Here is a 27,992-nt window from a genome sequence, read left to right as displayed (position 1 = left end):
CTTTCATTACAATGGCATTAAACTTTTTAATCTCCTCCCTCCCTCCCTTCAGCTGGAGTCGGACATGAACAGCTTTAAAAAGCAAATCAAAAAAATACTCTTGGCCAAGGGTTACTACAGTGTTCGAGATTGTGTCGCTGATGGGTTTAGTTAGTTAGTTTTTTTGTTGTTGTAAGAAGTATTGATATTGTTTTATTGAAGCAACATTGTCTATTGTTTATTTTAATTTTAGTTCTATTATTTGACATGACCAATGCAAATTTTGTATCTGTTATTTTGGTTCAATAAATGAGTTATGAGTTATGAGTTACAAGCGTAATAACATTTAAACATGGTATATGCTAAATCTTTATTAGTTTCTCCCTTGGTTATGAAATGTGGTGAAACTTCCAAGGCCAAATATCTGGTGCGAACACCTGTATCACAGTTGCTACACCGTTCACTGCTGTTGATCAGTGTCCTATATTTATTACTGTTTCGAGTTAAATCGTTGTACATGAGAATATTTTTTAAGTTTAGTGCGAGAACTGTAGGCACAGTTTGATAGTTACTGAGATTGTTCCGTAAGTATCTGCTTACTTTTGTAGAATCGCTAGTTTTGCATTTGTAAGTTAACACAAACGCACAATAATTTACAATTTCCAAAATCCTTCCAAATAAATAACAGCAGAATTATATTTTAAGCTTCTGCTTAAAATATTCCTTTTAAGCAGAAGCATTTATAACGCAGGCAAATTAGACATATGCTCCCCAAAAAATCGTCTAAAGCTGGAAAGTGTTTTAATACCTTTTGGGGGTCCCAAATAAGAGTCCTGTGAGTTTGCGACGAAATCTGACGTCTGCTTAAGTTTTGGGAGTCGAAAAACTATGAAGATTTTGCACTTTTTTCAGTTTTTCGCTTATAACTCATAAAACCAAATCCTACGGAACATGTTGTTCAAAGGTATCTTTTAGTACATTAAATTCTGCGTCGACTGGTGTTAAATACGTCAAAATCGGCGGAGCCGTTTAGCCGCTGTAGCTTTTTAAAGTTGGATCATTTTAATCAACATGGCCAAAAAGTTGATTATTTGACCAGTTTTCGGCTTACAACTCCTGATCTACACTTGCTATACAAAAATGCACCTGTAGTATGTTTGGAAAACACAAAATTCTGCGTAATATGTTTTTTTACCAATCAATAATGGTAATTGATTGCTACCTACTTTGTATGGTCGCCATTTCATTGAAAAAACATATTAAAGTTAAAGTTGGAAAATATTTAATATTAATTTTTTTTTTTCAATGAAATGGTGACCATACAAAGTAGGTAGCAATCAATTGCCATTATTGATTAGTAAAAAAAAAACATATTACTTAGAATGTTGTCTTTTCCAAACTAACAAAAGGTGCATTTTTGTATAGCAAGCGTCGATTAGGAGTTGTAAGCCGAAAACTGGTCAAATAATCAACTTTTTGGCCATGTTGATGAAAATGACCTAACTTTAAAAAGCTACAGAGGCTAAACGGCTCGGCCGATTTTTACGTATTTAACATCAAACGACGCAAAATGTAATGCACTAAAAGAGACCTTTGGACAACATTTTCTGTAGGATTCGTTATTTAGGAGTTATAAGCGAAGAACTGAAAAAAGTGCAAAATCTTTATGGTTTTTCGACTCCCAAAACTTAAACAGACGTCAGAATCCGTCGCAAACTCACAGGACTCTTATTTGGGACCCCCAAAAGGTATTAAAACACTTTCTAGCTTTAGGCGATTTTTTGGGGAGCACTCCCTATATTTGATCTAATTTGATCAAAAAAATGTTTATCTAATTGTTGTTTGGTCTGCATTAGTATATATCGAACTTAATACATATTGAATTTGAGTCCTAGTCCATTTTATGTCTACTAAAAGCTTGGTTCAATATTTGCCAATCAATTTCATTTAGCGATTTATCATAAAGAATTGAGCACTGTTTTGTAGTGAATTTGGAGGCCACAATAATTGTTATTATTTATTAAACGTGATTTTTCAGTCGCGGTATCGTAAAAAATACTAATATAAACATTAGTAATTCGTTGGTTTGGGATAGTCATGGAGTAACCATAAAAGAGTTATGTTACAATATTGATGACAATCAACAGTAAAGTAACAATTACTCTGTTTTATGAGTGTATTCAAAACAGTATATAATATAACACAAGTAGATATATTCATGTCACTTCTGGGCCAAAAAAGGAGCCACTCAAAAATTAAATGAATTTTCCTATTTTTTTATACAATATGCTATATTTTTTACCCTTTTAGGTCAATTTCTAACATATTCATATTTTTCTAGAAAAAGTATATAATTTTGATGAAATTTTCATGAATATGTCTATATTTTACATAAAATTGACTACAAACTGAAATGTTTTTAAAAACAAGTAAAATTTTAAAATTTAATGAGTAGTTTTTATACAAATTTAACTAAAACAGTTTCTTTATCTTTGAATGTTTTAATTTCAGTAATAATTAAGTTTAAATCTTTTTTATTTAATTCTTTAATTGTTTTTTCATCAAATATATTAATAAATCTATGAGGTAAATGAACTTTACATTTTTCTAATTCAACAATAATTGTTGGTCCATATTTATCTTTAACTTTTTCAAATTTTTCTATTTTATATTTTGTATTCAATTCTAAACTTTTTATTGGTTTATATTCTTTGAATTTACATTCTCCAATATTATTAATCTCTTCTAATAGATCCATTTATTACAAAAAATAATTATAGAAATTTTAAACAGTTAATAATTGAAATATATGAAAAGAATTTTAAATATCACACAACAGTTTGTTAGAACTGTTGTGTGATATTTAAAATTCTATTTTTTTAAATAATATCTGATGTATCACTTATGTTATCAGAAAAACCATTATGTTAATTTATTATGCATGGATCATTTAAAGTTGATAGATGTTTTAAGAATTTTAAAAAAATATCATCAAATTCTGGTTTTATATAAAAATTCAATTCTAAAAGTTTAAAAATCATTGGTAATAGTTTTTTAAATGATATATTTCTTTTTGTAAAACTGAAATATGCATTAAAAATTACTGTAATATTTCTTTTATCTTCAAAATTTAATTCAAAATCAATATTGAATATTTTGTTTAAGAATTGATAGTAAAATATCCAGTTTGTATAATTTCTTTGTTTTAAGAATAATTTTATATTTTTAGGTGTTATTTCAAAACTATTGTCTAAAATACATAATGTATAGATTTCATTGATTAATTGTTGTGTGCGATATGGTTGAAAATGATTAAATTCTCTTAAAATATTTATAAGATGTTTGTTCTTATTCTTTCGTTTATTAATCTTTTTTTTCAGAAATAGTTTTTTTACATATATTACATCCTATATAATTTTTAATAATTGTAAAGTTATTAAAATTACGACATCTATAACATATATCCATTTATATATAAAATGTTTATATCTAAATGGAAGAACTTATTCAGTGTCATAAATGTAAGAAGAAAACTAAAATTATTAATCCAGAAATTGTTGAAATGAAGAATGGTTTGTTTAGAATTGCTACTAAATGTTCAATTTGTAAAACAAATAAAAGTAAAATAATTAAAAAGGAAATTAAACCAATAATAAAAAAAGAATTAAATAAAAAAGATCAAATAATTGAAGCTAAAGAAATTCATGCTCTAATAAGAAAAAAATTTCGAAAAAGAAAAATAGTTACATTAGGTATTGATGATTTATGGGCAGCTGATTTAATCATTATGAAAAATTATGAAAAAGAAAATGATGGTTATAAATACATGTTGAATGTTATTGATACATTTTCTAAATATGTTTGGTCAAAACCATTGAAGAAAAAAGATGGAAAACATGTATCTATAGCATTTGAACAAATAATTAAAGATTCAATAAAAATTGGCCATAAACCACCAAACTTATTACATACAGACAAAGGATTAGAATTTGTAAATAAAGAATTTAATGGAATTTTAAAGAAATATAATATTAAAATGTATCATACAGAAAATGAAGAAAAATCAAGTATTATTGAAAGATATAATAGGACTCAAAATGAAAAAATGAAAGTTTTATTTGAAATTAATAAAAATTTTAGATGGATTGATATTCTTAAAGAAATAGTTAAAGAATATAATAATTCATATCATTCAACAATTAAAATGAAACCAATTGAGGTAAATAAAGAAAATGAAAATGATTTATTAAATACAGTTTTTAAATATATCCCACCAAAAATAATTACAAAATCTAAATTTAAAATAAATGATAGAGTTAGAATAGGAAACAAAATATCAACTTTTTCAAATAAATATAAAAACAATTGGTCAAGGGAAATATTTGTTGTTTCCAGAATTAATAATACAAATCCTGTTACATATAGTATTAAAGACTTGAATGATGAAGATATACTTGGTAGTTTTTATGATTACGAATTGAAGAAAACTAATTTGTAAAATTTTATACTATATAAATGGAGAAGGAATGTTCAAAGTGTAAACAATTAAAAAATATTAATAATTTTTATAAAAATAAAAAATATAAAGATGGATTACTTTCATATTGTAAAGAATGTGATTTAATTTATAGAAAAAAGTTATATGATAATATTATAGTAGAAGAAAAAAGTGAAAAAGTATGTTTGAATTGTAAGGAAACAAAAGATATGGAAAATTTTCATAAACATTATTATAGTAAAGATAAAAAATTTGCAATTTGTATTGAATGTGTTAGAAAAATGATGAGAGTCACAACCCATTGTGAAGTGGTAGAGATTTAAAATGGCTTAGTTATCTTCAAAAACATTTACAAACTAAAATTCATAATAAAAACATAAATAAATTAGAAAATTCATAAAAATAATATTAATTTTTGAAAGTATTATTTAAAAAAATTACTGGTTTTAAAAAAGTTTAAGTTTTATTTAAAATACTTTTATAATTTTTAAATTAACACATAAATATTTATCTTAATATTTATATTTTACAACAATAATTTTTTCAAATAAAATTATTCTTAATAAATCGTGCACATTTTTCTTCTAATAAATGGAGCGTACAAATAAAAATATATTATGCCCTTATTGTAATAAGAATATATTATCTAAAAATTATAATAGACATTATAATTCAAAGAAACATTTTGAAAATAAAACTAAATATGAAACTGAAGTTAATAACTTAAAACTTTGGTGTAAACAAAATAAAATAGTTGATTATCAAAACGAAAAATTAGATCAATTAAAAGAATTAAAGAAGTCATATGATCCAACAAATTATTCACTATTTAACAGTGAAAAATTAAAAGAAATTGCTAACAAATTATCTGTTAGAAATGTTGACAATTTAAATAGAGATGAACTAATTAAAAAATTAAATAATATCAAACAAAATCCTAATAATCTAAAATATAGATCATTACAATTTATTCAAAATCTATCAATTATAAATGGTATTAAAATAAAAGATAAAACTAGAAAAGAATTGATTGGATTATTAACTGATCATTTAAAAAATAAACCAATTCTAAAGGAAAATGTAATAAATATTCAGGAAGTGTAATCATTAAAAGGTTATTTTCAAGAGTATTATTTAACAAATTCAAATGATGATTTAGATATATCTGAATATTTAGAATCACAAAGAAATGAAATTAAAAAATTGATTGAAAAACAAGAATTTAAAAATAAAAGAGGTCAGTTATCATTATCTTGTGAATATGAAAGACAATTAGTAAATGGTGATAGTCAAAAAACCCAAATGTATTATCCTTTAAGAAGTTCAGATATATTAAACACTGATGAATTTATTGATGATCAATTTAAAAAATTAATATTAAGAGAAAATTTTAATCAACCATCAAAAGGATCTGGTTGGTCATTAAAAAGATGTTTAGATTTAAATTTAAAAATAAGTAAACATAATTCATTAAATGGTGGTTCATATGTTGAATTACCAATTGAAATAAAAAATAAAAAGTGTTGTATAAATTTCAAAAATAAAGATGAATATTGTTTTATTTATGCAATTAGATGTGCTATTGATAAATATGAAGATAAAAAGTTTGATCATCCACATAGAGTAAAACAATATAAAAATTACTTGATTGATGAAATTTTTAAAGAATTTGATTATCCAATGAGTTTAAAAGATATAAAATTATTTGAAAAAAGATCATTTGATTCTAAATATAATTATCCATCCATGTCAATTAATGTATACAGATTTGATGAAGATAAAAAGATTGTTCCATTACAAATATCTGAAAATTACAATGCGAGATTAGATATTGATCTATTGTATATAAAAAATGATAATAATTCACATTATGTTTTGATAACAGATTTAAGTAAATTTGTTTCTACTCAATTAACAAAAAGTAACAGACATAAGAAATTCATTTGTAGAAGATGTTTAACACATTTTTACAAAAACAAAGATTTAAGTGAACATTTAATAATTTGTAAATCTCTTGAACGCTGTCGACCAATTTTGCCATTTCCTGGTGAAACTGTTAAATTTGAAAATTATTGTAAAAAACTTGAACATCCTTTTGTAATTTATATGGATTTTGAAAGCATTCTGAAAAAGATTAATACTTGTGAAAATAATCCAAACAACTCATATACAAATAAAATTCAGAAACATATACCTTATGGATTCACAATTTATTTAGTTTCTAGAGTGACTAATAAAATATATAAACCAATTTGTTATAGAGCAAAAACAGATGAAGAAATGAAAAATGTACCAAATAAATTATTTGAATACTTAGATGAGATTTCAAAGTATATAGCTAAAAAATATAATTCGAAAAACAAAAAGCCTATGAGTTTAACTAAAAATGAAGAAATTGAATATCATAAAGCAAGTGTTTGTCATATTTGTGAAACTAGTGGTTTTGATAATGATACAAGACGAAAGGTAAGAGATCACTGTCATTTAACAGGAAAATTTAGAGGTGCAGCACATTCAAGTTGTAATTTAAATCTAAAATTTCCACAAAATATACCTGTGTTTTGTCATAATAGTTCAAACTATGATACACATTTGTTTATCAAAGAATTAGCTAAAAAATATGGTAAAATTGATTTAATAGCAAATACTGATGAAAAATATATAAATTATTCAGTAAATTCAGGATATGGTTATGAATTTGAAGATGATAAACCTAGAAAATTTGTAAAATTCTCATTTGTAGATACGTTTAGATTTATGGCCTCATCAATTGATAAGTTAGCTAAAAATCTGAAAGAATTTAAACACTTGACTAAATTTATAAAAAACATTGATATAATTGAAAAAGATGATGAAACATTTGAAATATTATCTTCTAAAGGTATATTTCCTTATGAGTTTATAGATGATATTGAAAAATTAAATTATGATAAAATATTAGATAAAGCACAGTTTTATAGTTCTTTAACTGATGAAAATATAAGTGATGAAGACTATAAACATTATCTAAAAGTTTGGAACAAATTAAAAGTTAAAACATTAGGAAATTATTCTGATTTATACAATATTCAAGATGTGATGTTATTAGCTGATATATTTGAAAATTTTAGATCAGTTTGTTTAAAGAACTATCAATTAGATCCTGCACATTATTTAACATCACCATCATTAGCATGGGACTCTATGTTAAAATTAACAAAAATAGAATTAGAATTGATAAGCGATTATGATATGTATTTGATGATTGAAAAAGGTATAAGAGGTGGAATTTTTAATGTGTTACAAGGTATTGTAAAGCAAATAACAAATATACCAAAAATTATGATCCTAATAAACCTGAAAATTACATGTTATATGTAGATTCAAACAATTTATATGGATGGGCCTTAAGTCAAAAACTACCATATAAAGATATTAAATGGATGAATCCAAATGTATATACAACTGATGAATGGAAAGAAACTATATTAGAATTAGATGAAAATGCTGATTATGGTTATATTTTAGATGTTGATTTAGAATATCCAAAGGAATTACATGATAATCACAAGGATTTACCATTAGCTCCTGAACATTATAATAATAAGCTTTGTACTACATTATTTAATAAAAAAGACTATGTGGTTCATTCAAGAAACTTAAAATATTACTTAAAAAAAGGATTAAAATTAAAAAGAGTCAATAGAGTGATTGCATTTGATCAAGACAATTATATGAAAAAATATATTCAATTGAATACAAAATTAAGAGCTCAATCAAAGTCAGATTTTGAAAAAGACTTCTTCAAATTAATGAATAATTCCGTATTTGGTAAGACAATGGAAAATGTTAGAAATAGATGTGATATAAAATTAGGTAATGAAGAATATTCATTAAAACTAGCTAAAAAACCAAACTTTAAAACATTTAAGATATTTGATACCGATTGTATTGCTTCTCACATGATTAAAGAAAAAGTAAAATTTGATAAACCAATTTATATAGGATTTTCAGTTTTAGAATTATCAAAGCTATTGATGTATGAATTTTATTATGAAAAATTGATGAAATTTGATCCAAATATAAAACTATTATATATGGACACTGATAGTTACATTGTGGAATTAAAGAAAGATCCTTATAAAATTATTAAAGAAAATATAAATGATTTCGATACAAGTGATTATAAGAAAGATCATGAATGTTTTAATGAAAAGAATAAAAAAGTAATTGGAAAATTTAAAGATGAATTAAATGGTGAAATTTTAGAAGAATATTGTGGATTAAGATCAAAGCTATACAGTTATGAGTTTGATAAGAAAAATCCAGTTAAATGTAAAGGAATCAAGAAAAGTGTTGTAAATAAGTCAATTAATATGAATGATTTTAAGAAATGTTTGTTTGATGATGTGGAACAATATAGAGAGATGACATGTATTAGAAGTTTTAAACATGAATTATACACAGTGAGAATTAACAAATTAGCTTTAAGTAATAAAGATAATAAAAGATTTGTATGTGAAAATAGAGTAGATACATTACCTTGGGGACATAAAAATATTACTAAATGAGCGATCAACCACATGCATTAATTATACCAAAAGAAGTTTTAAATATAAATGATAACCAAATAATATATTTATATCCAAATATGACTTATGGTAAAATATTTTTATTTAGATATAAAAATTATAATATATATCAGAATAAAGAAGATAAAAATTTAAAACCATATATAACTAAAATTAAAGAATTTATTAAAAAATATTTTTAATAAATGGAAATAATAATTATACCAAAAGAATTAATAAATAGTAAAAATGATCAAAAATTATATTTATATAAAACTAAAATATCAAATAAACATTTAGTTTATCTTTTTAAGTACAACCAATATTATGTTTATCACTTAACATTTAATTTTTGTATTATGCCATTTTTACATATAGTTTTAAAATATGTTAAAGATAGTTTTAAAGAAAATGATCAAAATATAATTAATATGTAATATTTATAGTTGAATTATTACAATTTATAGGTATATTACTTTTTTCCAATTTATTAAATTCTTTCTCTTTTATTAAGTTGTTTTATATCATTTTTAATAGAACTATATAATTTACATTTATCATTTTTATAATTTATTTCTTCAAACTCTATATTATTTAGTTTTAAAACTTTTATAAACTTATATTTTTAATTATTTAAACAAGTCACAATATTAGTGACTTGATTATTTCTTAATAAATTCTATAAAATCTATTAGTTTATTTAATAATTAAACCTTAAATAAACCTTTACAAACTTGTTTTTTTAATCAATTAATCTACTCTAAGATTTTTATGGTATAAAAAAACTTTAATAATTCTAATAAATTTCATGTTTTTTAATAGTTTATTTAATAATTAAACCTTTATAAACTCATTTTTAATCATTTATTAACGCGTCGCGATTTTTGCGACGCGTTAAATATTTAATAAATTCCATAAATTTAATAATTTATTTAATAATTAAACCTTAAATAAACCTTTACAAACTTGTTTTTTTAATCAATTAATCTACTCTAAGATTTTTATGGTATAAAAAAACTTTAATAATTCTAATAAATTTCATGTTTTTTAATAGTTTATTTAATAATTAAACCTTTATAAACTCATTTTTTATCATTTATTCACGCGTCGCGATTTTTGCGACGCGTCAAATATTTAATAAATTCCATAAATTTAATAATTTATTTGATAATTGAACCTTAAATAAACCTTTACAAACTTGTTTTTTTAATCAATTAATCTACTCTAAGATTTTTATGGTATAAAAAAACTTTAATAATTCTAATAAATTTCATGTTTTTTAATAGTTTATTTAATAATTAAACCTTTATAAACTCATTTTTTATCATTTATTCACGCGTCGCGATTTTTGCGACGCGTCAAATATTTAATAAATTCCATAAATTTAATAATTTATTTAATAATTAAACCTTAAATAAACCTTTACAAACTTGTTTTTTTTAATCAATTAAACTGGTTGCAATTTTAGTGACTTACATCTTAATAAATTCCATAAATTCAATAGTTTATTTGATAATTAAACCTTTATAGACTTATATTTTTAATCATTTAAATCTAATTTTATATAGAAGATTCTTTTTTAAATTTTAAATACACAATCGATCTTACATTTTCATTATTCAATAAATTTCCTTCATTATCTTGAATAGTAATTTTAATATTTTGAATTTTATTTATATTTTTTAAAGGAACATAATTAATTTCATTTGGCTTTTCACTAATCTTTAAACCATATTCAATATTTGGAAAGAAAGAATATAAAATTTCAGATTCTCTATGTAAATGTAAATGATCTTTATGATTTTCAATGCTAGGTTCAACTAAATTACAATGGATTTCAATAACATCAAAAGGTCTTAATTTTGGTAATTGTATTCCTTTTATTAATACATTTGGTTCAATCATTTCATCTTTTAACCCTAATAGATCAATTATGAAAGCTGTGACTATAATTTTAACAGGTGATTTTATTACAATAAAAGGACCATTGTTTTCTAATAAAAATTCATTTTCATTAAATTTATCATATTTATTTTTAAATTCTGTTAAACTTTTTGTAAATAATTTTTTTATGTCTTCTAAGGTGTAATATCCTTTCTTTATATTAAAATATTGATCAATTGTTTTGTTTTGATCAATAATACTAAAACCATATATATTTTTATAATCATTTGGTACATTTAATATACAATTATCTGAATAAAATCCACAAAGACCAATACTATAATTTCCATCTAAATGAATTGGATGTTCTAATCTTAGTTCAATCTTTGAAGAATTGCCTATAATTTTAAATAATTTCATCTTATTTAAATGGAAAAATTTTTAAAGGAAAAAAATAAGATAAAATTTGATACATATGATGAAAAAATCAAGAATAATCAACCAATTAGATTGTTAATAATAGGATCAAGTGGTTCTGGTAAAACAACATTACTATTAAATTTCATCTATAAAAGATTGATACCATACACAAATTTATATATTTTTAGTAAATCATTAGAGCAGCCTGCATATATAAAACTACAACATAGATTTAAAAATATTGAAATGAACATTAACAAAAAAGTTGCAAATTTCTTTGGTTCATGTAAAGATATAATTTCATTAAATGATTGTAAACCAAATTCATTAATTGTTTTTGATGATTGTATTTTAGAAAATCAAGATAAAATAAAAGAGTATTTTGTAATGGGTAGACATAAAAACATATCATGTATTTATCTTTCACAATGTTATTCAAAAGTTGACATTAATAAGGAATAATTTAAATATGTTATGTATTTTTAAGCAAAATAATCATTATGTAAAACAAATTTTTGATCATTTTGTAGGTTCTGATATGTCATTTAATGAATTTAAGGATATTTGTAATGATTGTTGGAAAGAAAATTATGGATTTTTAACTATGAATTTGATATTAAAAACAAATGAAGGAAAATATATGAATAAGTTTTCTAATATAAAATTTGCTTCTAAATAAATGTGGTGTATGCTTGATTTAATTGTTGATAAAGTATTTGTTATAATAATATTTGCCTTATCTTTAGTGTTTATTTTTCTTATTAAATTTACAGAAAATAAAAAATGATGTGTTTGTGTTTAATTTTAGATTTACTTATTATTTTTGTTTTATTTATATTAATCATTAGTGTAGTGTTGATTGTGCTTAATCGACATAGTTTATGTTTATGTTAACATGGTTTATGTTTATGTTAACATCATTTATGTTTATGTTAACATATTTTTTCTTTTAATAAATGGATAACATAACTGTCGACAAGGCTAAGAAGTTAGATGAAATTGAAAAAAAAAATAATAAAAGAATTTAAAAATCAAATTAAAATTGATGAAAATTATGAACAAATTAAACAAAAAGCATATGAACCAATAAAATCTGCAATTGGTAAAGTAGAAAATAAAATTGGTGATGTTTTAAATGAAAATAAAAATTTAATGGATTTAGTACCTATTGTTAATCAATTTGCTAATATGTCAATACCACAATCTGAAGAAGAATTTATGTTACCTTCAAGTACTCCATTTAGACCAATAAGAGAACAAATTATTGAAGAAGAATCAACATTTATAGATCCAAATATTGTTTCAACTCAAACATTAAATAAAATCATTGGTCCAATAGCACAGAAATATTTACCTAGAGCAAAAGATGATAAATTTGGTTTGTATTGGGATAAGCATAAAAAATCATTTATGATTGGTGATAAAATAACAGTAATTGATAATGATGATTTACTTGTTGATGGTAAAATATATACCGGCACTCATGGTTTATGGAGATTATTGACATATAAAGACAAACCAGATGATAATTTATATAGTCAAGATGATTTAAATAATTACTCAAAAATTTTATGGGAAACAGATTCAATTTATAAAAATAATGATCCAAGTACTAGAAAACCAAAATCAAGTAAAGGTAATAAATATATGAATTTGATTAAATTTATTTGGGATTCTAAAGGAAATATTGAAGGATCTGGTATAAGAAAATATTCAGAAAATAAAATAGAATACAGATATATTGATGATTTAAACAAATTAGAAAGTATAATCAATTATATATATGCTCAAGAAAAAGCTGGAAATAATAACTTTATCAATGAAAAAAGGGCTATTAAAGATTTTATTTCAAACAAATTAGATGAATTAATTGAAAAACCTGATGGTATAAAATATTTAAAAAGAATATTACCAACTATAACATCACCAATTATAGGTTCAGGATTATTAAATGATTTTATAAATAATTTACCATTTGAATTGCATGTACCTGGTTTTCAATATCTAGGACCTGGAACTAAGCTACAAAAAAGATTAAAAAGAGGTGATCCTGGAATAAATTATTTAGATAAAGCTGCTAAAGAACATGATATATTTTATAGAGATCATAAAGATACAGAATCTAGAAATGATATTGCTGATAAAATATTACAAGATAAAGCATGGGATATAGCAACATCTAGTGATCATGATATAGGTGAAAGATTAGTTGCTTTACCAACATCAGGTGCTATGTGGTTAAAAAGAAAATTTGGAATGGGATTAGAAATAGGATTAAAATTTTAACCTATATAAATGGAGAAAGTTAAGGTAAATTTAACTGATTATCAAAAATCTAAAATTAAATCTGCTTTTAAGAAAAATAAAAATTTGACTATACAATTTGAAATAGATCAATTTAAAAATGGTAATGATGTATTATTATTAACTAAAAGACAATTGAATAAATTAGAAAAACATAAAAAATTAAATACTGGATTAAGACTTGAATTTTCTTATAATCAACTTAAACAAATAAAAGATGGTGGTTTATTAAATGAAATATTAAATGTTGCTGATTATATTCCTGGCATAAATAGTTTAACACCAAAAGTTAGAAGAGGAGCTAAAGTAGTAAAAGACAATGTTATTCCAAAATTTAGAGAATTTATAAATTGGTTAGATCAAGAATTAGCCAATGTAAAAGGATCTGGATTAGATGAAAAAACATTAAAATATGTTAAGAAAAAAATTTCAACCCATTGACTTTAGCTGATTTAGAAAAATTATGTCAAAATATTAAGAATTTTAGAGGTGTTTTTATGAGAGATATGCTTCCAAAAACTGTTAATAAATTTGAATGTGGTGTAGTCAATTTAGATTCTTTTTCTGGTAATGGAACTCATTGGATATGTTATTATAAAAAAGATAAAATTAAATATTACTTTGATTCTTATGGAAAAATTGTTAATAAACCTTTTAAGGAAATTGTTAAATATTTAGGAAAAGACAATATATTTTTTAATGATTCACAAATTCAAAATTATAATGATCCACCTATATGTGGTCATTTGTGTGTTTTTGTATTAAATGAGTTGAATAAAAATATAAGATTTGATAACATAATCAATAAATTAATTCTTAATAAATATGGATTCATTAAATATATTTGATCTATTTGGTAGACAGAAAAAAGATTTAATTGAAGTAAAAAATGATTATATTAATTCAAAATTAAATTCCATTTTTAATGATATTAATAAGGATTTAAAAAACCATATTAAGAAAACTAATAATTTGGTTAATGCTATTAGTCTATCCAAAAATTATTTAAGTATTAATTCTAGAAGGATTGTTAATGTAAAACCAAGCATTAACGACTATGATGTTGTCATAAAATCTGAGTTAAATGAAGTTTTAAATTCTATTATTAAGGTTGGTAATGATCATTCAAAAACTAAACAGGATTTAAATGAATTGGTTAATTCATTATTTAATCTAAAAATGTATGTTGAAGATTTAGAAAAACAACTTGAAAATAAACTTGCTGAAAAAATAAGATTAGTAACTGCTGGATTAGCACAAATATTAGAAGATAAACTTAATACAGAAAACCAAGAAGATCAATAATTTTTACTATATAAATGGAGTTTATTTACTGTCTTAAATGTAAACAAAAAACCAATTCTAAAGACATTCAAACAATAAAATTAAAAAATAAAAATATGGTTAAAGCAAAATGTTGTATATGTAATTCAAAGAAAAGTAGTTTTACAAAAATTTCCTCCTAATAAATGGCTCTATATAATTCATTTGATTATTTCATTATCAGAAACCAATTTCTATTAACCAATGAAGATTGGGATATTATTTCAGAAAAATATGAATTGAATGATGAGATGATTAGATTGTTTCAAAATAAATTGAATTGGGAAAAAATTGCTAAATATCAAATTTTGAATGAAAAGATTATTACTGAATACATAAATTATCAGTTAAAAGATCATATTGATTTGATTTGTAAATACCAAATATTATCTCAAAACTTTATTGAAGAATACAAATATATGTTGGATTGGGAATTACTTATTGAAAACCAAAACTTATCTGCTAAATTTATTGTTGATAATGTTAAAGAAATTCAATATTTTAAAGATAAAAATGATTATGATACTGTTGATTAAACATTTTTCAGTTGATTAAATAGATTTCAGTTGATTAAAATTAAAAATTAATAAAATTTTACTTGTTTTAAAAAACCTTTTTCTTTCCATATTTTTTCATAAATTTTTCCTTAATAAATGGCTAATACTTATGAAATTGAAAGAGCTGAATATAAAAATGTTTATCCTTTATCTAAACTACATTTGAATGAACCAAACAAAAAAACTGAATTTAATATTGATTTTGGTGATGGATTTTGTTCATCTAAGTTTCAATTTTATATTTCAGGATCATTAAAAAAATCTGATGATAAAGACTATAGTGCTACAGATAATGTAAAGTTGATTAATAATTTTATACCATTCTTATTTTCAAAAATTGAAATTAGAAAACATAATAAATTAATTGAGGAAATTGAATATCCTGGACAATTGAGTACAATAAAAGGTACTGTTACTTATTCAAAAACAGAAGCAGTATCCAACATTTGTAATGGATTTCAATCAGATTTCAAAAAAACATTTGAAGCTGTGGGTAATCTATCACATTTTGGATTAGGTTTCTTTGAAAATGTTAATGTTCCAATATACAAAGGAGGATTCAATATATGTTTTGTTAGATCTGAAGATAATGATGCTATTTTTAGATGGAAAACTAAAAAAGTTGATGGAACTTTTGATGATACTACATTACCAGGTGTTGGAAAAGTAATTATTGATGACTTTTTCATTAGAGTTCCAATAATTGAGTATAAAACTACAAGTAAAATTCAATATATTAATGAAATAACTAAAAAAGAAAAAATACTATTTCACTTTAATCATTGGCAATGTATTGAACAAAAGACAATAACTGGAAAAACAGTTAGTTTTCATATAACAAATATTTATCGAAACATCTATAATCCAAAATTTATAATAATTGGTTTTCAAAAAGGTAGAACTAATGATCAATTATATGACACTTCAAAATTTGATAGTATGTATATTAAAAATATTAGAGTAAAATTAAATGGTCACTATTATCCTGATGAATTAATAAATCTAGATATAAATAATGGAAAATTTAGAATTGTATATCAAATGTATCAAGATTATAAAAAGGTTTATTATAACAATAGTGAAATGTATTATGATCCAACAGAATTCATTGAAAATAGACCATTGTATGTGATTGATACTACAAAAACTACTGTAAATATTTCAGGATCAAAAAATGATATAATAATAAATATGGATTTTGATTATGATATAACTGTTGCTAGTAAAACTAATTGCTATGTAGTTGTTGTGTCTGAAAGATTATTAGAGTATAATGTAATTAAAAATGATATAACTGAAATCAAATAAAATTATTATAAAACCACCATTTATTTACTACTTTTTGACATATTTTTCAAAATATTATTATATTTTATGAATAATGAGACTACTATTGTTAATTTAAAATTTGTTTCATAAAAAAATATTAATAAATAAAAATTTTTGATTTTCAAGGTCACAAGAAATGAATATTTTAAATTTTATTATTTAATAAATTTGTACTTACCTTATAGATATATCATACCAAATTTCATGTAAATATCTTAAAAAACAAAAAAGTTATTAAGGTTTTTAGTTTAAGGGTAGTTCACCCTAAATTGGAAAATTTTAATAAAAACATTAATTTTTAACATAATTATTCATAATTTTTAAGTTTCAGATTTTTTTGATAATTTTTTCAATTTTTTAAAAATAAAATAAAAAATAAGGGATGAAACTACCCTTAACATAAGTCAAAAAATTATTTAATACTCAATATATCTGTATACCAAAATTAATCAAAATTGGTTAAAACACACATGAAATATAACACTTATAAGTTACCATATTTTTACCATAATTTAAGCAACATTTTAATTCAGAGGAATAGTAGAGAAATCTAATTTTATGGTGTTGGCTAACTTGCTTGCGTTTGACACTAGCGAACCTAGCGGGATGACCTTGCGTAATGCGACGATCATAGTACCATTTATCTGATCTTTTAAATCATCTAGTGGACTTGACACTTTGTAGCTCAATCCATTTGTTTGTTTCATTCTATTTCTATTTAGACTTAGCATTGATTATATATTTTAAGCATATATTATAAAACATTTTTCAATTAGTTAAAATAAATCAAAACAATCATGTAAATCCACACTGCATTTTACTAACATTCTATTAGTTATTATTTTATTCAATCACTTATTTTCATCAAAAGATCAACCAAACAAATTAGGCCATAGACTAATATTCCTTCAATAACATTATATTTACAACGCAATTTGTTTTTGTTGATTTTTACATTATCTTTAATCGTACAGAAATGTATAATATATGAAATAGCATTAATTTTTGACAAGCTTTTCATTGGTGATATTTATTTTCAATTTAAATCAATACTTATCTTTTTATCTTAAGATTATCATTTTTAATAACATTTCATGTTTAAGTTTAAAATTATTTAAAATGAAATATGGGCTTGTAATACATCAAATATCATTAGAATTTTCTGAGAAATTCAATACTTTTAATAGATTTTGAATAACTCAAATAGGAAAAATATTATTTACAAAAAACAATAATTTAAATGAAATATTTAGAAAATTTGAATAAAAAATTTTAAAATTTTACTTGTTTTTAAAAACATTTTGTTTAGTAGTCAATTTTATGGAAAATATAGACATATTCATGAAAATTTCATCAAAATTATATACTTTTTCTAGAAAAATATGAAAATGTTAGAAATTGACCTAAAAGGGTAAAAAATATAGCATATTGTATAAAAAAATAGGAAAATTCATTTAATTTTGGAGTGGCTCCTTTTTTGGCCCAGAAGTGACATGAATATATCTACTAACACAGTTATATTATATACTGTAAAACATGTTTGGCCATACTCATATTTTACACAAAATTTATTAATTCATGATATGTTTCAGGTATTAACGTATCCCGACCAATATCCAAATACTTTACACTATTCGTCCACTCCTAAAGTCTACTGCAATATGAATTTTCGTTCCCGTACTTGTATAGTAGTTACCACGTTAACAGTAGGTATTGTTATAATGATTGGGATATCTTGTGTCCTGTACAAGGTAATATATACTTTAAATACCTTTACTAAAATTTATTTTTCTAATGGTTAAGGGTATGGATTGAAGCGTAGCAAGATTAACTATTTTGAAGTTTGGATTTAAGTTTGCATAAACCTGATTTGAAAATACTCCTTTCTTAATGTTAAATTATTGGATCATAGTAACCACATGTTATTCCAAGGCTAACAATGTACACTAACAACCTACGTGACTGTAAAGTATTTGGTCTAAATTTCCACCCATGTAATAAAGGGTTTCATTGTTTGGTAGCATGAAGCGGATAAGAAACAAACAGAAAATATTGAAACAACTAAAACCGAACAAAATGTGACTAAAATCATTGAAGAAGATCAAACAAACATCGACGAGAATGTTGAAGAGGACAACTCAGATACAGGGGAATCTTCCGCAACCCTTGAGAGTAAGTAAAAATATCAGCAACCCATTTGTATAATGGTTTAGTTTTCAATACAAATATTTCACATTTAAAAGATCTATATAGATAATTCCATCTTGTATGAATATTTTAAAACATTAGTTAAAAATTATCAAGATTGGTATTTTTTAATTTTAATACTTAAAGCTGTGTCACACTAAATAAAAAGAAAATTCTAAATTTGTATTTACAATTAAAGAGTTATCGATGCGTTCCGAGTAATGTAATACATTTTGTGAAGTTGAGGGCTGGATTTTAAACTTAAGCTAATACAACAGTCCTTTTAAAATATATTAAAAACAAGGAGTATTCATAAGACAGAGTCTCCAAACATAAAATTTTATTTTATGGCTTGTCCTAGATCTCAAAATAGTTACCAATGATTCCTTGTTGCAATGGAGGGTACCTTAAGCAACAACCAGGAGCAAAATAATGTTGATGTTACTCTATTGTTTGTGGGCCTTCCTTATAATTTTTATTAATTTTAATGGCACTTAGTTTATATAGATTTTTCACTCTTTTTTTGTGTTTGAAAACCGTAACATAGTTCCAAACCACATAATCTTTTATTCATTAGAAATTAACAAGCGAAAACTATTCGTTTGTTCAAGTAGTTTGGCATTTGATGGTAACTAAAATTTACAGACTACAAACCTCTACCAGATGACTTCAAGAGAATTACTAACTGGAGCCAGTTCTCCAGCCCTGATGGAGTATTATCTGCAGCTGGGGCTGACTTCCACAACGATAGGGGCTGTCGTCGTGTTGTGGTGTTCATAGCTAGAGGAGTCCTCCTAGGACATATCCTGACTGACTGTGACTCCCTAGAACCCTCCATGGGTCTGGTGATGGTGGACGACACTCTGCTCTACTACGGGAGTGCGATGATGAAACAAGGCCCACTAAAGGATATGTTTACGATTTTTGAAAAGTTACTTGCATTGCCCAAGTGTGTTATTACTGAATACACTCTAACTGAGGAAGAAAGGTACTTTAGAGAAAATTTACAACTAAAAAATATAGTTCGTTTAATTATACTACATTGACAATCTTTACAAAGTATGTGAGACCATATTACCCTTTTATAATGATCAAATATATGTCCATATTTAAATTTTAACCCTGAAAGTATCATTGTACATCAAAGATAGACATTGTTAATACTTTATTCCAATTATTGCAAGGTGGCCTTGACCTTAAATTAACATTGACTTGTTTTTTAACTTATTTTTACCTGGTAAATGAATACTTTACGCTATGTATACATACTAGGCTTATACTCGTGAAAGTTTGCGTCAGCGAATTGAATAATTTAAAATCATCGTTTTCAGGCCCTCGCTTAAAGATAAATCTGAAAACAAAACTGTTAATGAAAACGACGACTATGAGTGTAAAAGCTTAATAAACTTCAAAATGCCAACAATGCTTCGTAAGTCTTTATTAATTTACTACCAGAAATAAAGAATAAAGGTAGAAATTTAAATAAAACTAGTTTATTCCCTATATGAGAAATTTGCTGAAACACGTGTGGCACGTAAATATAATTATTCAATCAGAGTAGTAAAAGGCTACATTTAAGAAACATTCTAAATCTGTAGTTAAAGTAGTCTTAATTACTTTTTAGAAAGGGAACATGGAAAATGGTATATTTTATAACAATGGTGGAATGTGAGCTATTACATATTTGAGACCATATTTAAAGACCATATGTCTTATGCATTAAAACTATGCATATGTTAAAAGTGCAATATTTATCGAGCACTTTAAAATATATGGTCGAGAACCCATATTTAACTTATTTTTACCATAATTACCCATTTTTACTTTGTTTTGACCGTTAATTTGCATGAACATTTCAAAACTAATAGAGTTTAGTTGGGTTTCTATTTAGTTCAAACTTACATTAATTTTGTTCAAAGGTTTATTGCGGACATTTTCCATCACGAAAGTAAAAAACAATACACAACGTTTCGGGATCTGGAATCTGATCCCGTCTTCAGGTGAAAAAAACTTAACTAACACATTACAACTAACAATACACAAACGCCCAACCTAAGTTGGAATACACTACCGAGGGTAGTAGTCAAAAAATATGCACTGTATAGCAGTCAAGTCATGATACAACATGCAATTAATAACAAATCACAAAACACTATAATCTATAAAAGGTTTACGTACAAAAAACTCACACAATGGAACACTAACAACACCGTACGCTATGACTCCACCAATGAAACTGAACCAACATGGCTGATCAATCGGAAACACGGAGACAACAGAAATGGCTTCCGGTCCCTGGAAAAGTAAAACCAACAGAATGGCGGAGCGATGTACGATGCCGCAAGATGGGTGTTAATTATGTTTATTCCTATCACGAGTTTTACTACGAGTTAACATAACGTGCGAATTTTGAGGAGAACTCGTTATTTCCTTATTTATTGAACAATTAAGTTCCCTATCCTTTAGTTCCTTTTTCAAAATGGGTAGCCAAAGTGGCCTTATTTCAACCGATGACTGACTGATTGGTTGGTCTGCTAATTTAATGTATGAGGCTTCAATGAGTTTACGTTTGAAAAAATGAGGTTCCTTATGGACAATTTTTGCCTCTTCAAAATTCATACGATGATTTTCGGACCAGCAATGATGAGCGATCTTAGATTTTTCCACTAAACCTTTTTTTGGTGTTTTCTCTGTGTTCTTTGATTCTAATGTTCAATGGTCTTTTTGTCTCGCCATAGTAAATCCTGGAACAATCATTGCAATTTATTCTGTAAACACAGTTTTTAGTATCCTGAGTGTCATTTTTGGGTTTTGTTTTGACGAGACTCTGCCTAAGTGTGTTTTGTGTCCTAAATGCTGTTTGCACATTAAATTTCCTAGAATCAAAGAACACAGAGAAAACACCAAAAAAGGTTTAGTGGAAAAATCTAAGATCGCTCATCATTGCTGGTCCGAAAATCATCGTATGAATTTTGAAGAGGCAAAAATTGTCCATAAGGAACCTCATTTTTTCAAACGTAAACTCATTGAAGCCTCATACATTAAATTAGCAGACCAACCAATCAGTCAGTCATCGGTTGAAATAAGGCCACTTTGGCTACCCATTTTGAACAAGGAACTAAAGGATAGGGAACTTAATTGTTCAATAAATAAGGAAATAACGAGTTCTCCTCAAAATTCGCACGTTATGTTAACTCGTAGTAAAACTCGTGATAGGAATAAACATAATTAACACCCATCTTGCGGCATCGTACATCGCTCCGCCATTCTGTTGGTTTTACTTTTCCAGGGACCGGAAGCCATTTCTGTTGTCTCCGTGTTTCCGATTGATCAGCTATGTTGGTTCAGTTTCATTGGTGGAGTCATAGCGTACGGTGTTGTTAGTGTTCCATTGTGTGAGTTTTTTGTACGTAAACCTTTTATAGATTATAGTGTTTTGTGATTTGTTATTAATTGCATGTTGTATCATGACTTGACTGCTATACAGTGCATATTTTTTGACTACTACCCTCGGTAGTGTATTCCAACTTAGGTTGGGCGTTTGTGTATTGTTAGTTGTAATGTGTTAGTTAGGTTTTTTCACCTGAAGACGGGATCAGATTCCAGATCCCGAAACGTTGTGTATTGTTTTTTACTTTCGTGATGGAAAATGTCCGCAATAAACCTTTGAACAACATTAACTCACCATCACCAACAATGAACTTCAAACAAAGAATTACATTAATTGATCAAACAATAACAAACGTTTGTTTGTTTGTCTCAGAAAATCCAAGAAAGATAGAAAAGAACAGTTTGCGTAGTAAACATCCTTTCGTATGTAGTAAATAATTAAATAATTAATTCTTGCAGGTAATAATCATACAGCGAAACAGGTGATTTCACAGTACTGTAGCGAAAATGATATGTTACAACTTATTACATACCATATTTTTATTCTTAAAAAGTATCAAAAAATTTCACACTAATCAACTTATTCAGGTAAAGAATATTACATTAGTGTCTTTATTTTTAACCGTCCGAATTTTTACCTTTGAATTATCTTGTTACCAAAGCCAAACAACGCAATATTTCAAATTTAGCCTATAAAATGTTTAAATAAATACAACTCACATTAAAAACAAACTATAAACTTTTGTAGTGCAGTTATGAATTGCTTCCATGTGGATACAATTTCTAATTATACTTACCGAACTTAATTTCACACAAAATGTCTAACATAATTAATTGTTTTGAAAAGATTTTTAACGAAACGCTCCCAATCAATAATAATCAGCATTGTCACTTTTTCCAGTTTTGTCCGGGAACGGAGCGACGGGGACGTTCGCTCCTGGTAGATTCTGGGCGACCATCAACCCCTGGGAGCCTTTAGGGGTGGTGACAAGGATCTTTACTTATGGATCGAGGTGTTTCCGTCTTCTAGTCATAACCAGCTATGGTCGAAGTTTAACTGCTGTGAAGGTACTTTTAGTCAGAAAGTATTAGAAGTTTAGTTGATCATATGATATCAAAGATTTAAATAGTTTTAAAACTCTCTTCTGGTTTTAGGTATCTTGCGGACCTTTAGAGAACATGGTTGTGACACAAGATGCTTTATACTTCGGAGATGCTTTTGTGATCAGACGAATCCAGTCGGACACCTTTTCCGTCGTTTTAAACCCTAAGTGGAGAAGAAATTGCTTAAAGAAGACCATTTATTTCACAACTCAGAACGGCCGGTAACTTATAATTTTCTGTTTTTGCTCATGTGTGGGATATGAAATAAATCTGTATTTGGTCAAAACAACAACTCTAAAACTCGTTTGTAAGTACACAAAGAGTATATTGTGTAAGGATACAGTTGAACCAAAAATTCCGCTCTTTAAAGTCAGCCGTTGAATAAAAATGCCACTCATTACATCCCAGTGTCAAATGGTTTGAAGGTCCGACATCAACCAACAGCCTTTAGATTTTAGGCCATCCAAATACTATCTTGGTTATATGTTCCTTAATTCAGGCATTAAGGCATATATATTTTAGAAAGGTACAAATAAGAAAATCAATTAATATTAGTAGGAATGTTGCAATGAGACATAAACCGCAATATCCAAAGTGAAAGCTGACTTTTCACTTTAAACCGTTTCACTTGTAAAATTTAAAATTTACTGATTTGTGTTAAATGTTTCTGTATCTATGAATTTTGTATTTGTTTTATTGTATAAACTGATTTTGATAAAATATTTGTATTATATTTTTATGTACAGGTTAAGGGTAAGAATGGTCCATGTGGCCTTAACTTTGCCTGTGGAAATAAATTATATTTCATTTCATATAGTACGCGTGTAGTATTTATATAGTACGTTCATATAGTAACCATGTGCAAAGCACGTTGCTGTGAAATTCTGTAAATTACATAAAAGGTGTGTTTACTGTAAACAGCAGAATAATCACAATAGAAGCACAATAGTATGTATCAAAATGTTTCAAACAGACCAAATTTCTAGAAACACTTCAAAATAGACACCCGATCAATTAATTATGCCAAAAAAGATATTACCTAGTAAAATGTTCAAAGAAGAATTGATTCCACTATGTTCCATCCATTCTCTTCCTTATCTTCCTTAAGCGAGTCATTGCATATTTACAACAGCTTAAAAATTTGCATTTTCGAACATTATCAACATTTTAAAAATCCCGAGCAGCCACATAATTCAAAAAAATAAATATAGAGCTAAAAACTTGGAAAAAATTCACTAGACATAAAAAATTGTTTTAAACATTAATCCACGATACGTGATGGGATGAGGACGTCCTGCTAGCAATCAGAAGACATTATTTAAGGCACGCATCAGGTAGTATGCATATCAACGTTAAGGTCTTTTTGAGTAAAATACAATGCCGCAAACATGAACTCAAAAGGATAACCGAGTCAAAACTGGCTGTCGTTGAAAGATTTCTGGAATTAGCAATTTTGGTGAACCCGCAAAAGTCATAAAAAAATCATAATTGTAAACATGGCTTATGCATGACAAATTATGTGAGTCAAAATGGGAATCGTTCAAAGATTAAAAATACAATATGGGGACTGTATTGAACAATTTGGAGTCAACAGTTAGCTTTCATTTTGGATGATGGGTTTTGTTTTTTCTGCTAACTGAAGCGTATTTCCTTGCAGTCCGACCGTGATGCTCAAATCAATGGAAAACTTACGTCATGATAGCCAAGAATGCACCAGTGTCGTGAACGGAGAAATATCTGGAGCAACTATAGGAAATGATGCTGTGGAAGGACTTGTTGAGAGGCTCAACTTTAACAACTTGGGTGGTAAGTATATTTGTCTGACGTGAAAACTGGGCACCAAAAAGCCTCACCTCTATCACCTTGCTACTAAAAGCAGATGCTGCTACCATGCAGCGTGCATGCATCTCACAGTGTTACTGCCATCAAAAATCTTAGTCACACCACGTGACACAGTTTCTTATGACTGTTTCTATCATGATGATACACCAACCAGTAGAATTTTGGCACAATATAACGCCACTGTCTTGTCTTAGCCTGCATGATAAGATTCCAAGTTTTATGACGAGACGGAATTGATTTAGTAGCAACTATGAATGGCACTTTTTATTGTCATCAATCAAATCTACCTTTTTATTTAAGTTAACTTCACTACAGTACGGACCACGAGAGTCTGCAGTTGAGGGAGGAGCCTATTTACCATGTGAAGTGGCTAATGAGGACCGTGCGTTGTTGCCAAATCTAATAATAATACCAGCTGATATGAATATTGTTTGGTATTTTAATGAGGGTTATCAACTGGCGATATGGCAACTTCGCACTAGACTTTGTCTTATGATTTTCTGCAACCAACTGTAGGCTCTCGTGGTCCCGACTATAGTTATACTTATATCAAAAACTTAATAAATTAGCTAGCATTACATGTTCTGTTTAAGAATTAACACCAGCTTTTCTACTCTCACAGTCGAACCACTTGGACATTTGATGAATAACTTCACACCATGGAGTCGCCTAAGTTATATAAACCTCTCCGTGGACCTTGGAGTAGCTGTGAGGTTTTACAAGAGCAATGTGGGGGTCGATGTCTACAAGCTGGTCTTGGCGATCGCTAAGGGAGTTCCACTGACAGCTCAACTATTGCCCTTTAGTCCCGTCCATCGTCTAGTGATTAGAGAGGATGTCTTGTACTATAACACAACTTTGATGATGAGGAGGGCCAAAGAGGACAACACGTTCACAACATACGTCATAGTTAACGACGTAGGGTGTCTAAAAAGGTCGTTCTTGTTGAAGAACGAAAATGGACGGCAAGTAGTTTCGTAATTTCAACTAGCGTTGATCGTCATGAAATATATGTTTACTGGTTTAGCTAGGAGCTTAGTGTCAATATGTTTATACAAGAGCCGTATCATGCAAACAAAAACTCTTTTCTGGCGATTGGTCAAATTAAAAAGAAATTGAATAAATGTCCACGGTTGCTTTTTGTGAAAGATTATCCTATATGCAGGCAGTTATTGTTATGGCAATTGTGAACTCTGAACATACAAAAATAAGAACCTGTCTTTACCCCTTCTCTCATTTTAGGTTATTTTTATTTCCTGTAAATTACAGTTGGTATTCAGTTCAAGTTCTTATGGTATACAGTTAGTGTTGTACTTAATGTACCGTAAATAATGTACAGGATGGCCAAAAGAGTCCCTATACACAATATAGCAGTACGTATTACACTGTTATAAACTCTACTGATCAGCAAATATTCGTGAGCTGGGGAGAGAATGAAGCCTCACTTTGCCTTCCCCAACCACCGCCAAAGCCCTAGGACGCGGTGGCACCCAGTAAGGGCGGCTTTTGCACGAGTCACCTCAGATATGATGAAACGAATGAGCCAAGCTTAGCCTAAACAATAGAGCTATACATTCCGATCTTTGGGACTAAAAATGGTGTTTACCTGGTATAGTCTACAATAAATTTATGATAAAAATAGATTTCTATGGTTTTATTCAACCCCGATTTAATTTGCCTTTAGTGTATAGCATTACTGCTTTCATTATTTCGTAATTTTGAGATAAAATCTTCGGGTGAACCAAATAACGTATATCAGGCGTTTCATTGAGCCGTATTCATTTGAAATCTTGAAAACCACCGTAATGCAGAGTCATCATTGGATTTTAGACGTAGATCGGTAGACAAGAGGAAAATATAAATATGTGCAAAAATCTCTATGAGTAATCTGGTATTTGTTGCAGGTTTGTGAAAGAAACACTGCAATCCGGAGTAGTTACTAAAAATTCGGACGATGACTGCATGGACATGATCGAAGGAAGAAAGCTAAAAAGTAAAGATTACTTTAAATGGAACTATGAAACAGATGAAGCTGGTATTCCTAAATATCTTCCAAAAGAAGTAACACTTGATACTTGATGCAAATTTCGGAGTGTTAATTAAATTTGATTGAATGTATAGTTTTATTATTGGACAAAATTCTTAAGAGTAGGACTGATCCAGAAATAGTTTTTTAGCTTGCATTTTTTTATGTAATCATGAAAGTTCTATAACTAATATAATTAGCTTTTTAACAACAATATCCTAGTGTTTGCTTTACATTTCATATTAACGTGATAAAACGATCCGTGGAAATAATCACCTGATTAATAAAAACTCCCACTACTGCAAACCGGCAGGCTACGCGAATCGTCATTTTTCCATAATAAATTTTCATTTAAATATATTTCAAATGTCATATTATTTTTTCATATTTTAATAACCTTAGTTTTGGCGCTTAGCATTAGCATTGCTGCTACAGGAAAGGTAGTAAAGAGTTTGTTTTTATATTAACAAAACAATTATTTAGTAAGAAATAAATAAGATTTAAATGTTATCAAAATATGTTCGCAAGTAAGCCAATTACAAAAGTTTACTTATTTTTCATAAGAAAAACAATGACATTTTTCTTTTATAGTTCTTTAT

At 26.5% G+C, this 27,992-nt stretch overlaps 1 protein-coding gene across 2 annotated transcripts; it reads left to right on the top strand.

The window, feature by feature from the left end:
- The first annotated feature begins 481 nt into the window (after positions 1–481).
- On the top strand, positions 482–27,599 carry LOC128987173 (uncharacterized). 2 transcript variants are annotated; one of them, XM_054407911.1, is made up of 10 exons: positions 482–563; positions 18,437–18,595; positions 18,866–19,016; positions 19,677–20,019; positions 20,363–20,460; positions 23,323–23,489; positions 23,577–23,746; positions 25,183–25,331; positions 25,990–26,332; positions 27,272–27,599. In XM_054407911.1, exons 2-10 carry the CDS (start codon positions 18,506–18,508, stop codon positions 27,444–27,446), a joined length of 1,686 nt encoding a protein of 561 aa, XP_054263886.1. In that variant the 5' UTR covers positions 482–563; positions 18,437–18,505; the 3' UTR covers positions 27,447–27,599. The 2 variants fall into 2 exon arrangements, with proteins under 2 accessions (XP_054263886.1, XP_054263885.1); XM_054407910.1 differs by lacking the exon at positions 482–563 and having other exon boundaries at positions 18,394–18,595.
- The last annotated feature ends 393 nt before the right edge of the window (positions 27,600–27,992 follow it).

The sequence above is a fragment of the Macrosteles quadrilineatus genome, unplaced genomic scaffold (genome assembly GCF_028750875.1).
Source record: "Macrosteles quadrilineatus isolate MER2022 unplaced genomic scaffold, UCM_ALF_1.0 Scaffold_2__2_contigs__length_208266976, whole genome shotgun sequence".
Lineage (NCBI taxonomy): Eukaryota > Metazoa > Arthropoda > Insecta > Hemiptera > Cicadellidae > Macrosteles > Macrosteles quadrilineatus.
The sequence above is the reverse complement of the archived record's forward strand: the minus strand, read 5'-3'. Positions and strand labels throughout refer to the sequence as shown.

What these genes read in the sequence shown, in the direction of transcription:
- LOC128987173 (XM_054407910.1), top strand. Translation starts at nt 18,428, where the DNA reads ATGTTTCAGGTATTAACGTATCCCGACCAATATCCAAATACTTTACAC. An exon ending in ATCTTCCGCAACCCTTGAGA is followed by an intron (nt 19,017 to 19,676) that starts GTAAGTAAAAAT and finishes TAAAATTTACAG; the next exon opens with ACTACAAACCTCTACCAGAT. An exon ending in CAACTTTAACAACTTGGGTG is followed by an intron (nt 25,332 to 25,989) that starts GTAAGTATATTT and finishes CTACTCTCACAG; the next exon opens with TCGAACCACTTGGACATTTG.